Consider the following 21,744-nt stretch of genomic DNA (forward strand, 5'->3'; position numbering starts at 1 on the left):
CCCTACAGAGCGCATACATTTGGGCCCCGCTGCCCTCCCCGGTGCACTGCTGGCTACACCTCTGAGCGGTTCCCTGCAGGACTTCCCACCACAGCTACTGATGGTTTCTCCCAAGGCCTGGGCTCTTGTATGCAATTCTGGCTCCACTGACATCCACAGGAATTTCTGCTGTTGAATTTATTGGATCTGAATTTGCCCCATAAAAGGTCAATTTTCTTAAACAAAACAAATCCCACTCTGTACCAACTTTTCCACTGAAAAAGTGCGTATATTCAATCAATGGAGAAGGTGTGTTCACACTGATCCCCTCACAGGTTTGAGCCAGATTTTGTGACAGAAGTTAACCTATGCCATTACTGCAGCCTGCCCATTTGTGTAAAAGTATCCAACAACCAACTGCGCTACCACTGCCCAAAGTTCACTGCCTACCGGAAATTAGTCTCTTCATAAAGCTGCAGATGAAGGCCAGATGGAAACAGAGAGCACTCGCTATATTCTGATTGATTACATGTATATTTACAGTCACGGGCATATAGATTTGACTGGATTTGCCAGTTGGTATGACACATGAAGCTTTCCCAGGCAGCAGTGGCATCTCTGTAAAGTTGCACAACACCAAATACAAAGGGGCCCAAGGTGCTACGGACAAAAGTGCATGCACACGCACACAAACACATGTATAAATATTCAAAACTGTAAGACTGAAATCCACTGGCCCAGCCCATGACACCTCAGGTGTCAATGAAGCTGCACCAGAACCCTCCTCGTGATTCAGTCTCAAACCCAGTTCTCACTTTGCAAGCTCTGAACCCTGTCCGCTTCCTTCACCTTGTAAAGGCAACAGCCCGTCCAGCCAGCTGCGACGCATCACAAAGCAGCTGTCAAGGAAGAAAAAACCAAAACAAAACAGCAAACCAACCTAAACATTCCACAAAGCATCCAGCTAAGGCCAGCAGCCTGCCAGAGAAATGTGGAGCAGCAAGGATCTGAAGTTTGGTTTACACATAGAATATAAGCTTTGAAAACTGGCATCTCTGCTTTAACATCTTCTTCTAATAATATTCACTTGAAAATTTACTCTAAAAGTTTAACTATCCAGAAGTTTCAAAATAACTTTGTTTTGCAGCTTCTTTGCATATTCCGTCATCCACATCCAGATGCCAAAATACACCACCAACAGCTCATTGCTCCTTAGGATAAATCTGGTAATACACGCCAGAGAGAAGTTTCGCAGGGTCAGCTAAAACTCTACAGCATTGCCAATGGACAAATTTAAATAACAGAAATTTAAATAACTAGGTCTTTATTTACAACCGAAGCATCTTAAAAAAAATAATAATCAAAGAGCATATGAAAATACCATAGCAGAAAACCTGCTTCCCAAGTGCTTTGTATTGCCTTCCAGTTTCTGAGCCTTTAGGTTCAGGGAGGGACATGGGCTTACAGGGAATGGCAAGCTTTCCTCTGCTACCAAAGATAGAAGCTTAGCCAGGTTTCTTAAGAAAACAAGGCGTACGTGATTGTGCTGCCCTTGCATCCAACCATGTTTTAACCTGTCAGCCCATTTCAACCTAAACCGACAGACAGATAGAAGCATCAAATACAATTCAATTCCTGCGTACTCTGCGAAAAATCGGAGATGGAGACAAACTCCCTTTCTCCAGAGAGGAGGGCTCCAGGGTGGGCTCCGCGCTTTCCTACCCGACGCTGACTGCCAGCTGGGCAACCAGGGAGCACGCAGCAACCTGCAGCCAGCCCTAGCGTGGGCTGCTTCTTGCCCAAAGGGCAACAAATAGCCACAGGCGGCAGCTGCCCAAGCGTCAGATCGGAGGAGGTGGCTAAGGAATAAGCGGGGGCCACGGGCGAGCGTGCTAGCAGAGATCCTAAAGGACCCCACAAAGGAGTTGGGACTGCTGAGGTCAGAGGTGGAGGACAGGGTAAGAAAGGACAAATTTGCAAGCACCTGCATTTTCTTAGTTCTACTATTTAGCTTTTCCTCAAACCCCAGGAAGTTTAAACAACTTCAGAATTTACCTTGATATATAAACCCATCTCCCATCAGTGCTTGTAGGCTACTTTCCTCTTAGCATTGACATTGCAAAAGTGTTTTCATGTTTGCACCACTGAGGCTTACAGAAAATATGCATTTTTGACATGTTTGCACAAGAAAAAAATAAACTATATTCAATAATAGAAGGGTTCCAGAAAACCAAATGCCTAACAAGAAGGGGTTCTGAAATTGGTCACCGAGGCACCTTTAGGGATTGGCTCCCCAGCACTTATTCTTATTTGCCATTTACTCTGTAATCAAATGAGTGCAAGATGAGGATAAAGCATTTGCATGCCACTGTTAGCATTTTATATCCACTTTGAACAGGTAAACCAAATGACATCATGTGCAAATGAGTGAAAAAATGAGGTTCCAGATAGTTATTTTTAAAGACCTGCTTTGCACACATGGTTTGACCCAGTTTAATTAGAAATGCTCAATTTTGTTAAGTGTGGACATGCTCACTGGCCTGCATCAGTTTTGTTCACCATTTCCTTTTCATTGATCCAGCCACACTGGACATCGCTTTCCCAAATGATCATTTTTTGCGTAACTCCATCTCTGTCCATGCATTTTTACAGTGGCTTTAACAGCAGAAGAGGGACATTAACCCTGAGTTCTTTGGAAATTCCCATTTATTTATGTTTCCAGCTTTTTATTCTTTTTAAAAAAAATTTGGTTTAGGAAAGTCAGCAACTAACACTGATTAAAAAGCTGACTGGCGTAGGCTTACTACTCATATGTCTCACGGTCCAATGAGAACAGGGGTTTTATCACTAACTGGGACAGCAAATGTTGGCCACAGACAGGGGTGGGTCCAGCTGGTGGGTTTGCCCTCACCACAGTCATATGTGAGAACACGTTTCTGTGGCAAGGCAACAACCTTCTACCTGCTAAAGCTTCCTTTCGTCTTTGCCAAGAAAAAAAAAAAAAAAAAAAGTCAAGTATAATAATCTAAGCAGCTATTTTCTGCCAAACCTCAAGAAAGCTGTTGCTCTGCTTCATCACCAGCTCCAGGCACACACCCCGTGACGTATCAACACCAGCATCCGTGCAAGCCAGGCCACAGCACACAGCTCAGAAATGCTGTACCTCAGAAGCACATCCACCGAAACGAACAGCCATGGCGATGAGAAACATGGATATGGTGAACACAACAGAGGGGAGGAGAAAAAAAAAAATAAAAAAAATCCAGAGGTAAAGCCCTCTGTGTCATCTCATGTATTTCAGGCACTGCTTGCCAGCGCTGATGCACAAACATGGATGTCCTCCTCAGCATCCAGGACACGAGCCAGACGTGGCTTATCAGATCACAACCAACTCCTGGCAACACACCTAGAGAACCACAGTATCGGCAGCCTGCCCCGGGGTGGGGAAAAATGCAGAAGCAGCAGCTTCCCCATTTCTCATCATGCTCCCAGTTTTATAAGGAGATCCCTGGGAATGAAAACACATCATGCAGTCTCTAGGGACTTTTTATATCACGCAATGACTATCAACAGCAAACAGCTTAGATAACAGGGCAATGTGTAATGACATTCATGCTACTTGCTTAGCCACAGAGGAAGGCAGGAAGGGAGGAAAACCTGTTGGCATATCCTCCCAGAACCTGAGGGAACAACCCCTCTGGAAGTTCAGGTAGTGTTTACACACAACAGGATTCAACCGGCCAGGCTCCCCGTTAATAATCACAGTTTAAATAGCACAGTGTCATCTCCATCCCAAACTCCGCTGGCACCAACCACCCCTGCGCAGCCCTGGTCCAGCCCCCATGGAAGGCTCGGCACTGCCTCCATTGCAAGGACAGCGAAGGTGCCTGGCGCCCCATGGTCAAGCCTGTCAGAGTCAGACTAGAAGCCCATCTCTGTAATATAAAGAATTACCCTATTTTAATATTAATAACATCAAAAGGGAGAGGTCTGCCAGAAGTCTGTAATGTAAACGATGCAGGATACAGCAACCACCAAAGCTCAGACTTTAATCTCCTCACTGTGACATTTGAAACCCATCTGCACGGCAGATAGGGCAAGTGCCACGCAGGCTCCGAGCATCATCCTGGGCTGATGAGGTCCTTTCCTTTCATTCCTGGTCAGAGAACTGTGACTTTGGCAGAAGCAAGAAGCCAAGTGACATTACACAGCCTAATAAGGAATCTGTTGATTTGAACAACCCCATGAATGCACAAGCTGCCTTGCAAACATACACAGAAGTCTGATCACTCCTGCATGTCTGTAGGTGCAGATTCCTGTGCCAACATGAAAATAACCCCAACAGGCAAGCCAGGGATACGGGCCATGAGAAGTCTTCCACCAGGTGTGTACCTAGAGACTAACACGATGCAAAGAAAGGAAGAGAGGAACATAGGAAAGGGTGAATCCTAAACCCTCTCTAACCTTTAATCTCCAGCCTGGGGGATCAGAGACCTGAGTTTCCAGCTTTTGTTTTGCAACTTCCTCTATTCAAAACAGTTCTAACCAAAATCTTTCAAGTGTCCAAAAGAAGGGAAAGTTGGTGCATCTCTTTATTCCTTCATCCTTTCTCCATTTTCAGGCATATGCATGGAAAGCAGGCTACAATACATGTAGCTTCTCCAGATGCAACCTCTTTTTCTGCCAAGGAAACTGTCCCGGTTGGGCATCCAGCAACCCGCTGTGCCCTATGCACATGAGCCAGGAGCTCACTACATTTGGGAAACGTCAGACCTACTTAGGCTGATCTGCACATGCACAAAAAGCCCAGTGTATCCCGAGTGCACCACATTTACTGGCACGTACCACCTCCGTGATGGCCAAGCCATCCCGGGCTTTGCAACTGCTGGGTTCACTGAGCACACCCTACGCCTCAAGGGTTAATGTGCCTGCCTGAGAAACCCCAGCAAAATCTGGCAATCTTCCACCGGGAGAGATGACAAAACATATTCTAGTGTCTCTGGAAACAAATCGCCCTTCATCAGGAAGGAATCCCACAGGAGGAACGGTCGGGTGCACCCAAATCATGTCTTGGTAGCGACTGTCCTCTTCTGCAGGGCAAAATGCACACACAGGACCAGTTCCCGCGGTCAGCAACTGATGAAAAACTGGAAGACTTCACCACAGCAATTTGATTTTCAGAGCAGCGGGCATCTGCTGGTCCACAATACCTAACTCTACCCTCGGATATTAATAAAAGGCAATCGGATATCTGCTGATATAATTTGGCTTCTGGGGCACAATGTTTGCAAGAAGCCTGTTACAATAAATATTTCATATGAGACTGGAAAAAGCAAGTATTAAAGCAAAAACATTTTTTCCTGGCTCTTCCCTTTTTCCATATAACAAGGCAACATCATGGACAGTCTGTGTAAATAATACATTTGAGAGTCCATTATCTAAGCCATATGCATATTTATTTTATGTTGGTTTTGTTGCATATTTTAGTATAATTGTTCATGGCTTGTTTAAAGCCAAGAGTAAAACAAGAGTAGACAAATCTACTACATCAGAAATAATCAGTAAATTGGTTACTCTTTTGTTATTTCTAAACACTAGGAAAAATCCATGGCAAAATTTAGAGTAATAAACAAGAAAGTTAGAAAATTCCTAAAGTTCAGTAAAATAAATATTTTCAGGACACACATGTCTCTTAATGCCCTTTTCCTCAAAATGTTTCCACCTTTAACAACAGAAATACAAGAAAAAATTGCACCAAAAATGCTGGTATCAAATGTAGCAACTGTACAACTGTGGAGTCAGGAAACAGAATTCAGTCAATCCCAATACGCAGTAAACCTCAGTAAAATGTCAGGTTTTTGCCAACTGGTCTCCCTTTTGGTTGTAAGCATTCCTCACAGAATGGAAAGTCAGAAGAATTCACGTTAATATTCATGTTTATTTTGGTAATGCCAAGCCATTCAGCATGATAATAGCTTTTTTTTCGAGTATGCAGTACTAAAGACAATCTATGAAATATCATACATCCTGCTAAATTAAAACATACATTCGAACAAAGCAAATAAAATGCAATGTTTTGACGTTTCTGAAACAAAGTTTGAAAATGAAAGCCAACTCATTTCTTAAAATCTTCCCACTAACGTTTCTGTTGAACTCAACGTGTTTTGATTCAGGTGAAACTGTTTTCAAACAGCGAGTTGTGCAGTAAGTGGCTGCTAACCAATTCTCACAAGTCGCCTCCGTAAGCACACCAATTCCTCTTAACCAGAATCCCAAGGCACTTTACAAAAACAAGGACTGCCTCCATTTTAATAGCTACAGTCATAAGGAGAGCTCCATTTCCAGCAAATTCATGTGTTTTTGAGCAATGACAAGAAGCAGAGGCAAGAAGAAAAGCCAGATCTCCTGAACTGCAGCTGCCCACCTCAAGCTTTATGAAAAAGTGTATTTCTTACGTGATGGGAACAACTAAAAGCACAGCCACAGACCACACGCCAGCTAGCACAGATTAGCTAATAACCTTACTCGTGCAAGCCACTGAAAAGGTCACAGTTTGCTATGAAGTTTGTCTTCTGGATTGTTGACTCCCTAAGATCTCAGAAGTTACTGAAGTTTCAGGTTTTCATGGGGAAAAAGAAGGGGATGGGGAAGAAATGGCCTTTAAAAAGATGCTTCTAAAGCAAATCTTAAAAACCTCTCAGGAATCCCACAAAGTCAGTAGGTTACAAGGGCAGGCTTATAACACACGAGGGCTTTAAAAAAAATAAAAAAGTATACTACAAACAGCTGAAAAATAATTTCTTCTTTAATTTTATTCCCAAGATCCACATTCACAGATCTGTGCAGGCCAGGAAAATTACCACTGGCCAGCAGCCTGAAAACAGCTGAACACCAGACAGGAGAAACACAATTTTATCACATCTATGGATTTTACAGTTGAAATTGGACATTACAATTTAAAATCACTTACTGGAAATTTCATTATGACAGGACAAGGGGCTGACCTGCACCTGCATCTACTGACCGACCAAGCTGTTTGACCCCAGCTGACAATGAAAACTGGCTTTTGAACTCCATTTCCCCACAAATGCCTTGGAAGAGCAGGATCAACCACTGTCCCACCAGACTTTGCTGCTGTCCATCCAGGCAGCTGCAGTCGGAATAGCTGTGCTACCACCAGACCCAGCTGTGCTTGGCTTTCAAGGCAGCAGGAAGACCACGGCTCAGCCCAATGCCGCTTTCCTCCAGAGCACCAGAGCTGCGGCGTCCCCAAGAAACTCACAGCAGGGTTGTCGCAGAGCCCCGCGCGAACCCACGTGGCACGAGGAGACGTCACGGGACACCTGTCTGCAGGAGCAATTCCCAGCAGCAAGCACAAAGCCCGTGCTGTTAGCAGTGCCGGTTCTGCTGCCAGCTCTGCTGGCTGGTTGTCCTAGCCCACCTCTCCCCCCATGCCCTGCACCTCACGTAGCTGGTGATCCGCACGGTGCTGGCCTCTGTTACTTGTGGGGTAATTCAAAGAGCATGGAAGAAGAGCTGTGGCAATCGTCCACGGCAGCTGAGCATGCCAGGGTAAAGCTGCAGGAACCTCCCTCATCTTTCAGCACTTCCCATCCCCAGCACTAAGAGTCTCTCTGCCCGACTTGGCAGACTCCTGTGCAACCTTTACACGGACATAAATCAGCTCGAGGTTTGCACGACAGCAAATTACCAGGCTCACAACTTCATCTGAATAACAAACAGAATCAATTCTTCACTGCTGTTTACTTCTGTTTGCTCCAGAAACGCAACAGAACAAAGGGCTCGCTACTGCCACAAGTTAGCTCCAGTCCTATCCCAAGCACTGCCCTAAGCTCAAGTACCGAGCACGTATGAAACCCCTCTTGCACAAGCATGGTAGCACTTCTGATTGCTACTGGATGGCAAAAGCTACATCCCTACAGCTACAACTCAGCAGCTGCTAACACAACTGCTTCTTAAGTGCTATTTTATGGCATGCCCGCTCTCACACAAGTCAGACTCCCTGAGTCAACTCAGGAGGAGTTAATGCAAGCTCACCTCTGTAGTGAAGATATTTCACTGAGGGCAGAATGAACTATAGATGCATTCTGCAGTTCAAGCAAACCGACGTCCATTCTACTTAGAGGAGAAAAAACCCACCAGGGACACTGATCAGGTACTGGGGAAGATAGAAAAAGGTGAGGATGGGGAAGTCAGAGATCAGAAGGGTTCAGCCATGCCCGAGCTCATGGTCACAGTGCCAATGCAGCAGACATCCCAGCAAGAGATTTCCGAGCTCAGGCTGCTCAAGTGAAACAGGAGCTAAAGCGAACAGCTTTGCAATGGTCCCACTGTGCACAATCACTGGTCTGTGCACAGTGGAAGTGCTGCACTACACCCAGCCCATGGAAAATACCGATCCATTACAGACCTCAGCAAGAGAATTTGCCTCTTTGCAGACTGACATTGCTGCTGCTGCATTTTCCAGCGACACCTGCAGCAAAGCACTACTGCTACAGGATTACTGAAGACCCCACTCAACACATAAGTAACAAGCCTCCTTCAGAACAGGATCACAATTTAGATTACTAAAACGTATCCCAGAAATCTTTTGGTCCCCAGTATCTCATCCTGCAGGACTTAACTGTTTGGCTTAACATAACCAACTTGTTGAATACTCAAAGCGCAAACTATAAAGCACTATTAAGGATGATTCTTATACAAAAACACGGGTTCCCCAGGCTCAAACAAATTCAAACACATTCTTATGAAAAAACACCTAAAGACCGCATGAAGCTTAAAAGGATATTTATTTACTGCTGCTGAAGACAATGGTGACGTCTTGTCTATGCAGACAACGGGAAAGGATAGAAGAGAAGCACACACTACACACAGTTCTTTAGACCAATTCATCACATTGCCAAGTTTAAGGCACCAAATGCTGGATAAGTCTGTGAAATACACATAATAATAATAATAGACAAGCAGCCTATGAATATTTTCAGGAAACCAACTGATACATTCCTTCTATTATGCTCTACTAGCTATAGCCCAGAGGTACCTTCAAAAAGCACACATGCATCCTTCAGGTCATTAAAGCAGACCTGGAAAGTACCATTCACATGGAGCTGTAAGAAAGAATTAGAGACATGGAGATAAGGTGATGTGTGCTTGCAAGGCACTGAAGTTCTGCCATTCATTCAGAAAATGATACAGTTACTAAAGCTAACCTGCAATGGGAGCCATCCCAAAAGTCTAAAAACACCACTCTAATTTTTCTGCTGTTTAAAATGAAGTAATACCCTATCATTCATTCGTTAACTCCAGTAACTCATCACACGTCTGGGAGGTTTGTTGGACCGCTAATAGACAATTTCTCACAAGTTCTCCCCCAACTCCCCTAATTTATTTCGAAGAAGAGATAACATATACAATTAAACACTTCTGAGGAGGTCAGATATTGTAAAACTCAAGCAGGCAAAGCGCTGGTCACTCTGATGCTATCTTCACGTAGGCATGACTCTGGGAGCTGCAGAGCCACCAGGAGTATTGAGATCAGTGTCACTAGTGAGGTGCTTAAAGTGTAGCAAAGTGCTTGAGTGGGGAATTAAGAGCTTGAACTACTTCCTACTGTGCTCATATTATCACCAGTGCATTTTTAGAACGTTCTCTTACCTTCAAAATAGCGTGTCCCAGTGCCAACATCTGAAGTGTTACGCAACATGAGCTCAAAATGCCACCAGTTTAGGATGAAAATGCATTGCGCTCTCCCATACGGAGAGACCATTCAGGTCCAAAACACAGAGGAGCTGGAAATGGCAGGCTTGCCAACAAATTATTTGCAAGGATTTTACTATTCTCTAATGGCTGATATGGCACATCCAATTATTGTACTTTGCTCTGCTCAGTCAAAGAGCCTTTATTGTATAGAAGCACTCCACAGCTGAGAGGTTTTTTCACATCCTTACTCTTCTATTTTTGATAAACTAGTCCTACACTTAAGAATCTTAATTGAATTCCTCTGAAATATTCACTAACTAGAACCAGGACTTCATGATTTGCTAATTAATTTCACATGTATGATCCATTATTTTAAATTCCAGTGCTGAATATAGTTTGGCATCACGATGCAAATAAGCAGGGAAGCCAAGATAAAAAAAAAAAAAACAAAACAAAACCCAACCACCCCACACACTATCGAAAAAAAAGCTCCTGGCTCTGACAACTAAATACACAATACACTACCAATTTACATATGTATGTTTCAAATAAAAGTCATTCCCCCGCTTTTTTTGTATTCTTCAAGTCAGTCACTCACAATCTAGTAGGCATGTTCTATCCACCAAGATTCACGTGTCCTGTACTCAAAGTCCTGTTCTCAAATCAAGATCGGAAAAGACCTCTGGGAACATATGGTCCCACCTTCTGTTGAAAGCAGGGCCTTAAGTCAGGTTACCCAAGACAATGTCAAACAGCCTAGGATACTTCCAGCAAGGGTAACGCCACCACCCCCCTGGGAAACCTATTGCAATGTTGGCTTGTTCTCACTGTGCAGAATTTTCTTACATCCAGATGGAATTTCCCCTGAGAACCTGTGCCACAGTCCTCTTGTCCAGTGCATCCCTGTACTTCCATCTTCTATACAAACTGTCACTGACACCTGAAGACGGTGACTAGATTGCCCTCAGCCTTCTCTTCCCTAGGCGGAAAAAAAAAATCCAATTCCTTCAACTTCTCCTTCTGTGTAAGTACAGTTCTTCAACGCTCTCCATGTTTTGGTGACCCTCTGCTGGATCTTCTCCAGTTTCCCAAGGTCCCTCTGGAACTGGGGGAGCAAAGAAGGGACACAATATTCCAGGCATGGCTTAACAAGAGCAGAAGGAGGTGCTTGCATCCCCCAATCTGCTTGCGACGCTGTTGCTGACCCAGCCCAAGGCACGGTTTGCCCTTGTTGCCGCAAGGGTGCACTGCCAACTCCACATCCTTTCTGACGAAGGAGGAAGAGGATCAACATGATGGTGTGGAAGCTTTAAGAAGAGCACGCCGGCATGTATGAGACTATATTTAGGAGCTGCAGGCAACTGCAAGAAGAGGAAGAAACGCATCTAGTAGTATGTGGACTTCACAGGTGTTATTTAAAATCAGAGGCATGAAGTTAAATGCTGAAACACCAAACATGCCTCTGTAGTGTATTAATGATATTACAGCCACACACATTAAGCTTTCAGGGCAACCCATTCATAAGCACCCCAGCATTTCAGATCTTATTACAATGGCAGTAGCACATATAAAGCTCAGACTCATTCCTGGAAGACATCCCTGTTGCTGGGATTAGCAGACAATCTCCATTATTTGTTTGCGCTATGGAACCAAGGATCTACACGATGAGTTGTTGACTCCATCCAGTACACTTCAGCAGTCCTTCTTTACACAGTGCTGCCTACAATAATTAACTAGTTTTTTCATGTGGACAACATAATAAGCTATGCTACTAAAAACCCAAATAAAGAAAACGAATAGAGAAACAGGCACTTCTACCAACTGCTAGTGAAACAGAAAGTAGCATTTTGTCATTTGTATAAAGAACAACTGATTTCCCTACTTGACTCATCAAAATCTCAGTGCCTTGAAGGCTACGATTGGCTTGCAAACTGCAGCTGACCACAAATGATGGCAAAATACCCCGAGACGACATGACATTTTTAACGTCTGTTTGCAGCGGTTTGGAGACTCTGAAGTTGCCTTTCAGCCCTGAGACACATTCTTCAGAAGGTCGTTACTTCTGACCCACCCCCAGAAGGTGGGGTTTTGAAGTTTTCAGCTTATACATGCTCACCTTCTGGATCGTGCTGAACATAACTGTGACAGAGCACTGGCACAGGCTGCCCGGGGGGGTTGTGGAGTCTCCTTCTCTAGAGATATTCAAAGCCCGCCTGGATGATGTCCTGTGCAACCTGCTCTAGGTGAACCTGCTTTAGCAGAAGGGTTGGACTAGATAATCTCCCGAGGTCCCTTCCAACCCTTGCCATTCTATGATTCTGTAATAAGAATATTTTTCACAGTAACTAAGTGTGATTCTGTGATTTCTTACATTCAGCCTTCTGCTAACTGCCTGAGGTGCTACCATCAACTAGGGCTTTCAGTATAGTCCACAGACTTCAACACTTCGTAACTTCGCATGGTTTCATGATTCTTCCTGCACAGTACCAAGTCTCAAAAAAACCCATGTTGCTTCCCCCTGCCCCTCCCAACTTGGTCTCAATTACTTCAGCCAGTTACTCAATGAAATGAATTATGAAGAACTTAGCAGACTTTCAAATTAAGATAAAACTGAAGAGTCATATTTATGCTTCACTACACTCTTGCCACTGTACATCAACAGTAGAGTAACTCATAACTAGCGTCAACAACTGAAGCATGAATCAATGCCAAGAAGCAGCTGTATTTAAAAAAAGAAAAAAAAAACCCAACCCAAACAAAACAGAAAACCCAAAACACTTCCTTACTCAGACCTGCTTCCTTTTTGTATCCAGAGTCTTATGTGACGACATAGAAATAAATATATTAGCTGTGCAGAGCCACTACAAGGCAGCAGGATTGCCTCTGCTAAGCCTCAGCAACACCACTGCTTTGCCTTCACCAGCTGCATTATCAGGAAGCCACTTCTTCCCTTTTGATTCTCCCAGTCCCAAACCAGAGCCCCCTTCTCAAGTTCCCTGTGCCCTCAGACTCCATTAAAGATGCAACCATTTTGCACACACAGCAGCTGCAAATCTGTCATGGTTTATCATCAGCCTGCAAGATCATACTCCAAAAAATGTCAGCCCACAGAACTCGCCAAAGACACTGACCTCTCACTTCCTAGGCCACTCAAAAATGCTGACCCCACAAGAGGGCTAATCCACATCACTAAGACAAACGAAGTCAAAAGCTCCAATCAGGTGCCTCTCGACATCAGAAAAGCAGCAGATTGTGCAGATGCTGCTGATGACCTCACTTGGCCCACAAAAACTTTTTTAGAAGGATGAGGACTCTCAGAGCACAGCTGAATGAGTAGGATTAGGAGCAATTCCTCTTTATCCTGATAATTAAAAAACCAAAGCAGCCATAAACTCAGAGTCCCACAGTCCCTTCCAGAGCTCAAGAGAATCTGTCTGACCCAAACACTTCAAAAAGGGCACCCAGTTCAGTTGCCCCATCTCTCCGTTTTCCCATTCACCCATTAGAAAAATGACCCTGCGCTGAAAATTAAAAGAGAGGAAATGCATTAACAGGCTCCTACTGAAGACACACTACTCAAAGAATATGAAACTAGCACCTGAAGTCCTTGCCAAAGAAGTATTTCACCCCCCCAAACTTACAGTTTAGTTATTACTAAATGCACAAGCACGGACCAAGATACAACTGTTCTACATCAAGGGTGATACACCATCACCCTCCAGGTCTTCATAGCAATAGAAGCCAACCATGGAAGGAAAACAAGGCATCCATATAATTAAACTTCTGGAGTTATGGGTATAGGCAAAGAATTATTCAAATCACAGCACCATCAGGTCTTGACGGCCATACCTACATTGCAAGATACAGCCTCAAGCACACTAAGACCAGTCCACACAGCCACAGACATTAGCTTCACAATGCTTTTGAAGGTACCACCTTTAACAGTGCACCATGTGTCAATAGCATAGCAACCACTAGCACATAAAAAAAATGGTATTTATCTATCTTCTAGATCGTCTTCTGTAGTTTTACTGTGACCCCAAACACTCGACTCAAGCTTCCCCAAGCAGCCTGTAAGAGGGGATTCCAATGCACTGCGGCTGCAGCCTGGGGAGGAAACAAAACCCCAGAACTTGCGGGTGACACCTTCTGCAATCTTGCTTCCCCAGATAACACCAACAGTTACACAATGCAAAACATTGCCCAGCCCTGTCTGAAGGTCCTTACCGATGAGCAGCTCAAAAAAACTCCCCAAACCACTGGCCCTCATACTTTGGAGAGCAGCCCCGCATCCCCCACACAGTCTTCGTGGCCTTGAGGGTTCCCAGGAAGATGACAACCCTTGCAAAAACCAGTGCATGGGAAGTTCAGAAACTTCTCTTTCCCATATGCATTCAGTGGAGATGGTGCAGAGACTGGACACAATCTGACCTTCAGCACTTCAAAGTTCAAGAAACAAAGGCATAAAAGAATAAACACTCATTACTTCTCCAACCACCAGCAAATGCTCTACTTCCAACTGCCTTCACTGAAGACTCTGTGCTACTACCTTCCCTGACATTATTCGGAATCGCCTCTTACACAGTACTGTTCTTCAGATTTCAGCTTCCAAAAGCTGGCAATTACCTGAAAAACTCATCTGTCATTTCAAGAGAGAACGAAGCCTAAGTCTCATGATTTCTGCGTACCATCTGATTTTTTAATACTTAATTCATACTTTCCAAAAGGCTGAAGTCGCCAGTACTTGGCATATTTACGTCCTATACTTCTTAAGTTGTCAAAAAATCTGCTAGCTTTTAGTCAGTTATTATACGCAAATCCCAACTTTATGACATTTCTAGACAGCTCTAGCATTACCATGGGTACAATTTATACCCCTTCCATTTCATTTAAAAAGACACTGAACTGGAACTGGTCTGGAATAATTCAGTATGAACCATACTCTCCTTCAATAAATCTGTTAAACATTGTTTTCCAAATCTAATGATGAATCCTCTAAATTTTATTTTCATTTTTATGGAGCTGCATATATTAAAACTTATAGCCTTATGAATCATCTTCACAGCCAACCAAGCAATTTAGTAATCTTGGACATAGTTATTTAGCCTGAAATAAGCTTTGCTTTGATTATGTGCAAACTACTATGTCTATCTATTTCTGAATGTATGGAAGATTCTGAAACCTCTGGAGAATAAAAACGTGCTCTAATGACATGAGTATGTTATGTGGATAACTGAGATTACTTTATGACTTAAATATTTATGATCACAAGCCTATACCAGGCGAACTAGAAAATTATTCCAGCATTCCCTAATTCACTCCATCGGCCCTAGCATTGTATAGACAAAAGGACATATTACACAGCGGTGAAAAAGAAAAGTGAATACCATAGCCTAACTTTTCATGGTCACTTCAGAAGTGGTTGTTCCATTGCAGCTGCCCCCCTCCAGAGACAACAGCCATTTGCTCTGGTTGCAAGGCCAGCAGGAGGGAGATGCCACCTGACTACATTCAGATGGTGCTCAGCATCTTCTGCAGAGGTATTTCCAAACACACTGGAGCTTTGGACTGCGTGAAAACTGTTCACAAGGGAGACCAAGCTGACCGCCTGCAGTTTGGAGCATGCACTTTGTATCTGTCCACCTCAGTTGTCATCATCTGTTTTCTTCAGCTGCGTGGCTCACTGCCGTCCTCCCGCAAAGAGCAGCTCCATCCCCTGAGCAAGCCTCAGCAAAACACCCTATGTTCAGCAATCACATGTATTTATATGAACGAAGCCTTTGTCATGGGTGTGCTCACACAGAGCCGGGGTTACACACAGTCCATCACCACTCCATCGCGTGATGTCTGTGCACAAAGCTTCCCCTCAGCGCCCTCAGCCTTGCAAGACCCTGTCTCTCAGGGCCTTGGCTTAGACGTTGCAGCTAGTTCAAGTGCAGAATAAGCCGAGATGCAAAAAGCACCCATTCATTATCCAGAGCTGCCAGACCATGGTCTCTTGCATGCTCAGGAGAAAGCAGACTTTGGGTACAATTTTTAATTGTCATTGTCAATATTTCTTACACACTTTGGCAACTAACATTCTATTGAACCACACGACAGCTCAAAACATTGTCTTTTGCAGCAGAGAAGCAAACTATGTTGGTCCTTCCTGTTTCTGCCATGATTAAGCAGCTGATTCACTCTCAACATCCTTAAAAGATTACTAGATTGACATTTTTTCTCTCCCCTTATAAAATAAATCCAGGCATGAAAAGAAAGCCAACTATTTTAGAGGACATTTGGGAGCTTTAGGATCTTTTTACAAGTAGAAAACTCTATGACTACACCAACAACAGCACCCCTGAATGCCTCCTGGCTTCTAATCTGTCCACGTGAACCCCTGAGCCTCTATTTTTAATTTAGTAGTACTGACCTCAGTATCTGAGTGACAATCTCAGAAACAACACAGACTTAACCACAGCAACAAAGAGTTACAACAGAAAGATCCTGCTTCTTAAATAAAAATAAATTTTAAAAAATGTAGCATGGGAACTGCTTCTGTAGAGGGTTTTCCAGACTCTTTGAAGGAGTATCTATAGCTCCAAAGGGAAACCAAAATGCAATGGCAGCAGACCTGCCACCAGGGAATGGATGCCAAAACGTAACACGCGTTCAGTGTGCTGGAATCGGAGAAAGACAAAGAGTCCTCCTGCACTTCTACATTATGGACCCCTTCTACGTTCTTCCTGCAATAGGGGATCAATGCACAAAGAGCCCACACTATAAAAAGACATGTCATGCAGGAGCTTGTCAGCAGTGGGATCCGAGGGAGAAGCAAGACCAGACTGCTTCCTCCAGTGCCACTACACTTCTGGTGCACCTCCAAGGGTTCAGCAGCACGGCCTTGTCCTTCCTCCATCTTCTTTCTCCAAATGGGAATGACACAGCGTCGGTTCCCCGTTTTATCACATCTATTTTCTCTTAGATCATTCTTGGGAAAAGCTTCAGAGTGAAGGAAGTATCTTTCACTGCCTAGTTCACTTTCTAGGCCAGTTCTTATAACTACATAAAGGTGTGCAATGGGTAGCGTGCATAGCACGTTATGGCAGACAACATTTAATTGCTGTAGTTTCTTGACTGGTAGTTCTGCTTTGATATCACAGTGACAAAGGTAGTAATGGAAATGAAAAACTTGCCAGCCCGCCTGCAGAGCAGGGTTAATTGAAACCTCTGTCTTGAAGAGTACTGCTGGTTTAGTCTTGGCTGAGCTCTCCACTCAATCCAGGCCAAATTTAGCCATCGGTGATGTTAATTTGTCCCAGTCACCTATTAAGTATTTTTGAAGAAGAGAAAATAATCACAGGACAGAAAAAAACAGGGCAGAGGGAAGTCAGCACGAAAGCCAACACGCTCATCCGACCTGTGGCAGAAGAGACACATGAAAACAGGGCAGAAGGAAGGGGCACAGAGGTTCACAGGTGACACCGTTTTGCATTACACAGAAAAGACAGCAAGATAAAACAGGCTATTACTGGAACAATGTTGTCCACCTTCTTAAATGGTGCTTCCTTCTGCTTTAGGAAATACAACTTTATCAAGAACAGTATCATAAATTAAAGAGGCATCCAAACCTTATATACTTGTCCATACGTCCCATTTCCAACAACCTGCACCAGTTCAAATATTCCCGCAGGGTCCTGCAAAAAGCAGAAGAAATAATGTTATTTGCAGCAAAGCAACCACTTCATAGCGGAGCTGTATACAATCAAAATGAAAACGTCTGTGGCGCATCTCCTAATGATCTGTATTACACACTAAAGGGGAAATACCCAAATAACAGTCAAAGAAATACATTAATATTGATGTTTTCGGTCAAGTTGCTCAAAACTCTATACACAAAACAACTCTGTGAAGATCTGTAGCATGGCAATATGGCAGACACAACAAATAAATGGAGATGTGTGAAGAATACAAAAATTCAACACATTCAGCTTAGCAGTAGAATACGGAATGAACTCCAGGCTTCCTAACCCTTAAAACACTGAGCTGGCCTAGAGGCTGAGCTGTTGTCTTCCGCTATGAAAAAACTTTGCACTAGCAACGTAACAAAGGAAAGAACCTAAATAATAGAATTGAAAAAATACTATACAAAGCACCTGAGCCCAATGACCTTACACAAGGGAAATGTATCATCCCAGGCAATCTTAACACTACAGGTAGGCTGAGGATACTCAATTGCCCTGTTTTGCAAACTCAACAAGGGGAATTTGACCCATGTGCTGAAGCCTTGGCTTTGAACCCAAGCTAGCTTGCTGTTAATTTACACGACAGGTTCACGTGCCAGGTGATCAGTGTACCATTCCACGTGAGTCAACTTTCCTCCTGCTGCTTTAGCACCAGTTGCTCTAACCCCGACCCCTGCCGCAGGTGTCCTTCTCCAATAAGGAGATGCTGAAGCCTTTCAGATATGGGATGACCATCTTGTTGCAAGGCATGGGCAAGTAAGTGTTTGCTCCTGCATGACTGAGCACATTAAGAAATCTGTTGCTTCAGTTAAAACTCATTTGAGAGATTTATATAAAAAGATTAAGAACTCAAGAGACCAGTTTCTTGGTTTCTGGCTGAGCCATTTATCAGTCAGCTCATTTCTTGGGATGATATCATTGAGAGATTTATATAAAATATTATTAACTCCATGTGTCAGTTTTACCACATCTGTTTCAGCAATCTGTCATGTCAGTTGATGCCTATTGGTACTGCTGAGGGATGCGAAACAGAAAAACATTATCTCAGAAGTACAATTTCTATGACCCTGGTTGCAAAACATCCTTTTTTTTTTTTTTTTTTTTAAGGTATCAAGCTACTTCTCTGCTCCACTTATACGTTATTCTTCTAATAGAAATAATGCTTTCTTCACATCTGATATGGAAGCGTTTACTCAGGCAAAATCCCAGTGGAAACATACAGGCTTTTTTCTGAGCTTATTCTGCCTTTACCGGCATAACTGTCATGATAAATATCAATAGCTTGCACTGTCAGAGCAGTACAGCACAGACTTCCACAACTAAAAGTATTAATGAGTTAATTTGGTTTTGCCTTTAAGTTAAAGGAGTTTTAATCTTAGACCTCCTGGATTTTCAACCTCACAAGACTTTTTTTTTTTAAAAAAAAAAAACAAAACACCTAATTAACAATGCATGTACCAGATCAAATCACTTACTTTTGACCCATGCACAGGACTGTCTGTGTCATTTCTTTTCTGTCTCTTACTTTTAAGACAAGGTAGTGAGGCACAGCCTTCTAGACTTGAGACCCAATTCCAAAAGCCCTCACACAAAAGGAAATCAATGAGACCACTGATCTATGGAGCTAAGCACAGGCACGAGAACGTTTGCAACATTGGGATCTTTGTAAAGCGCTTTGCTTCCTTCTCATTTCTTCACTTTTCATTCCCATTAGTCTTGGATATAAACGAGCCATACACTTTGCCTCAGCAGAGCTAAGGTCAGCAATAATCCATTGCTGCTGCTAAAGCAACAAGTCGGGTGCTACAAACCTCTGCCTCACATGTGGCCTTCCCACAGAGCTGTGCCTTGGGTTGCACATGGTCCATGCAGTAAAATGCACGGCGGCTCTCTGGGGAACTCTTCCAGACAAGGGCCTCCATGCACCATAGCTACTGTACTCCTCTGCGGGAAGGACAAGCAGCACCCCGTTTCCACACCTCTTCTCCAGAAAGTAGCGCTGCTGAATCTTAATTCATTCCATGCCTTCATAGCGCACTGAAACCTAGAGGAACCTAAAATGCATTTTCTACTCAGAGCCTGCAACTGTCCCTCTCACTTAAATGAGTGCTCTGTCCTCGCTCTTCCTCTCCAAGCTTATTTATTATGCAAATCTAATAACTTAACGTGCCTCAAAATCGGCTTCTCTCTCCCCCTCCAATCAACTTCATTCTGATTTAGCATCCTAATAGCTTGCTTCTAAAGGTTTCAGGCCCTCTAGGGCCACTGTATGGTTTTTTTAACCATACAATTATCTAAATAAATGTTAGCATTAACTTTAATACAGCAAAAATCCTACCCTGTCCTTGCTAGCCAATTGAGCATTAACATCTCAAGCCTCCACAGCTCAGTGCAGCCAAAATACTTGGCCATCTCTCTTCTTTTAATCAGGACACCATAGTGAACCAAGCCTTGTTAAGAGTCATAAAGGATATTAATCTGGGCTCTGACTTTGGTCCTTGGATTGCCCTTGTTTGCTTGGATATCGGCACTGCACTGTTCGCTGGCATTCTTCACAACAGGCCAACTTCTTAATTGTCTTGGAGTTCGGTATCATCTCTGATGCGGCACTTCCTCTCAGCTACCATTTAAGCCCTGTGGTCTACCTAACCCCTCACCAGCCAGCCCCTGCCAAATCGCTAGGTTTGCTTTGACAGATGCCAAAATCCTGGCCTGAACATCCATCGCTTTAAGGTTAATTACTGCAATGCGCCGTACCATATGGTGGCCTTCTTGCTTTCCTGCAAGTCATCTGTGGAGTACTCAAAAGGCAAGAGCAAGACTGCTGACCCAGAGGCACCCAGGCCACATCCATCTCCTCCGCAAGGCAGAATGAAAAACAATGCACGCAGCAAGCACCCTACCAAAACTCACTTTTCACAATCTCTGCAGCTAAACAAGATACAGGTGTCTGAAGCTCAAGCTCTTCTATAGGGCCCCTGTACCTCGGCACATAATGCAGAGATCAGAGGCTTTTTAACCATCAGACTGCCCTGATGAACTCAGGGCAGAAGCACCCCAACAAAATGCTCCCACAACATCTGGAAACTACAGCCCAAACCATCTCTTTCCAAGAGAAGGAGAAAGCCATGGTGAGCACCCATTTGGAGGGGAGCAAGGCCCATTCGTGCAGTTTGAAAACGACCCCAGTCGCAGCTGTGCCTCCCCACTGGGCTCCCAGACCGCAGCCAGGCTGGTGGGAGCACAGCACCAGGCAGCTCCCACCAGCCCTGGGAACACCCGAGACAAGGCAAAGGTGAAGCACCTGTCTACACGTAAATTCTAGAGCCCAGCCTCCCTCGCCTTGCATTTGCCGCTAAACCCCAAACTACAGCTGCTGAAAAGGTTTCCTCTGAAAGGACACGTCTGTCCCTTCCCCTGCCAAGGCTGAAATTTGCCACGCTTACAGCCTCTGGGAGGTTTCTGCAGCAGACGGGCTTGAGACAAAGCCTGCTGTCTGGTTTGCAGCACCACTCTTTTTCAAACTTACACTGGTTTCTTATCATTTATTTAAGGAGGTAAGATTCATCTGCTAAAGCTCTAAAGAAGAACTTCCATTATTTTGTCTTACTCTCCTAAGGAGAGCCAGGTTAAACTTCTGCTTGCCCAGCCAGGAGCCTTGTGCCATCTTCACAAACATTATCGTCTCTGCTGCCTTTCTTCTTTCCGCCTCTGGTCTGGAACACCCTCCTCGCCATGTGATTATTGCAAAGGCTTCTCCCAGGCCTCTTTTTTTTTTTCCTGATATTTTTAGAAAGTAGTTTGCTTTGGTTTCACTGTCTGGGGCTGACTGCTTTTTTGCCACAGTTGAACTCTTCCCTCTTCTTCTGTAGAGACTGCCCCAGAAAAAAACCTGCCTTGGCCAGACGGGGTTGATAGGTGGTCAGCCTTCTGTGTAAAAAAAGCCAAGCGGCACTAAGGGGCATCACACACAACCCCCCCAGCCGTTCGTGGATGTGAGACACTAGCAGTGGGGATGTTAATGTGGCCAAAGTTTGGGTTATGTTAAAAACCTAAAAATGCAAGCGCATAATGATAAAAATTCACAGAAAACTAAGTGAACGATTACTTTTTTTTTCCTACCCCAAAGCTAAAAAAACCCAAACCTCAACAAAAAAACACAAAAGCCAAAGCCCCGCGCGCGTGATTTTTCTGCCAGAAAATCCTAATTTGTTTTCTCTCCACAGCTTCAGGGCGCTCACATCGCCCTTAGGAGGGCCGGGAGGAATTACCTATTCTCTTGGGAGGGGAGGGAACCTCTCCGCCGGGACAGGCCGGG

At 44.0% G+C, this 21,744-nt stretch overlaps 1 protein-coding gene across 3 annotated transcripts in view; it reads right to left on the reverse strand.

The window, feature by feature from the left end:
* NRK (Nik related kinase) overlaps positions 1 to 21,744 on the reverse strand; it is a 124,958-nt gene that overhangs the window by 92,272 nt on the left and 10,942 nt on the right. For all 3 annotated transcript variants that reach the window (XM_035891972.1, XM_035891973.1, XM_035891971.1), the window contains exon 2: positions 17,313 to 17,378. In XM_035891972.1, coding sequence (XP_035747865.1) covers positions 17,313 to 17,378 — 66 coding nt within the window. The remainder of the gene's footprint in view (positions 1 to 17,312; positions 17,379 to 21,744) is intronic.

The sequence above is a fragment of the Egretta garzetta genome, unplaced genomic scaffold (assembly GCF_000687185.1).
Source record: "Egretta garzetta isolate BGI_Z169 unplaced genomic scaffold, ASM68718v1 scaffold53, whole genome shotgun sequence".
NCBI lineage: Eukaryota > Metazoa > Chordata > Aves > Pelecaniformes > Ardeidae > Egretta > Egretta garzetta.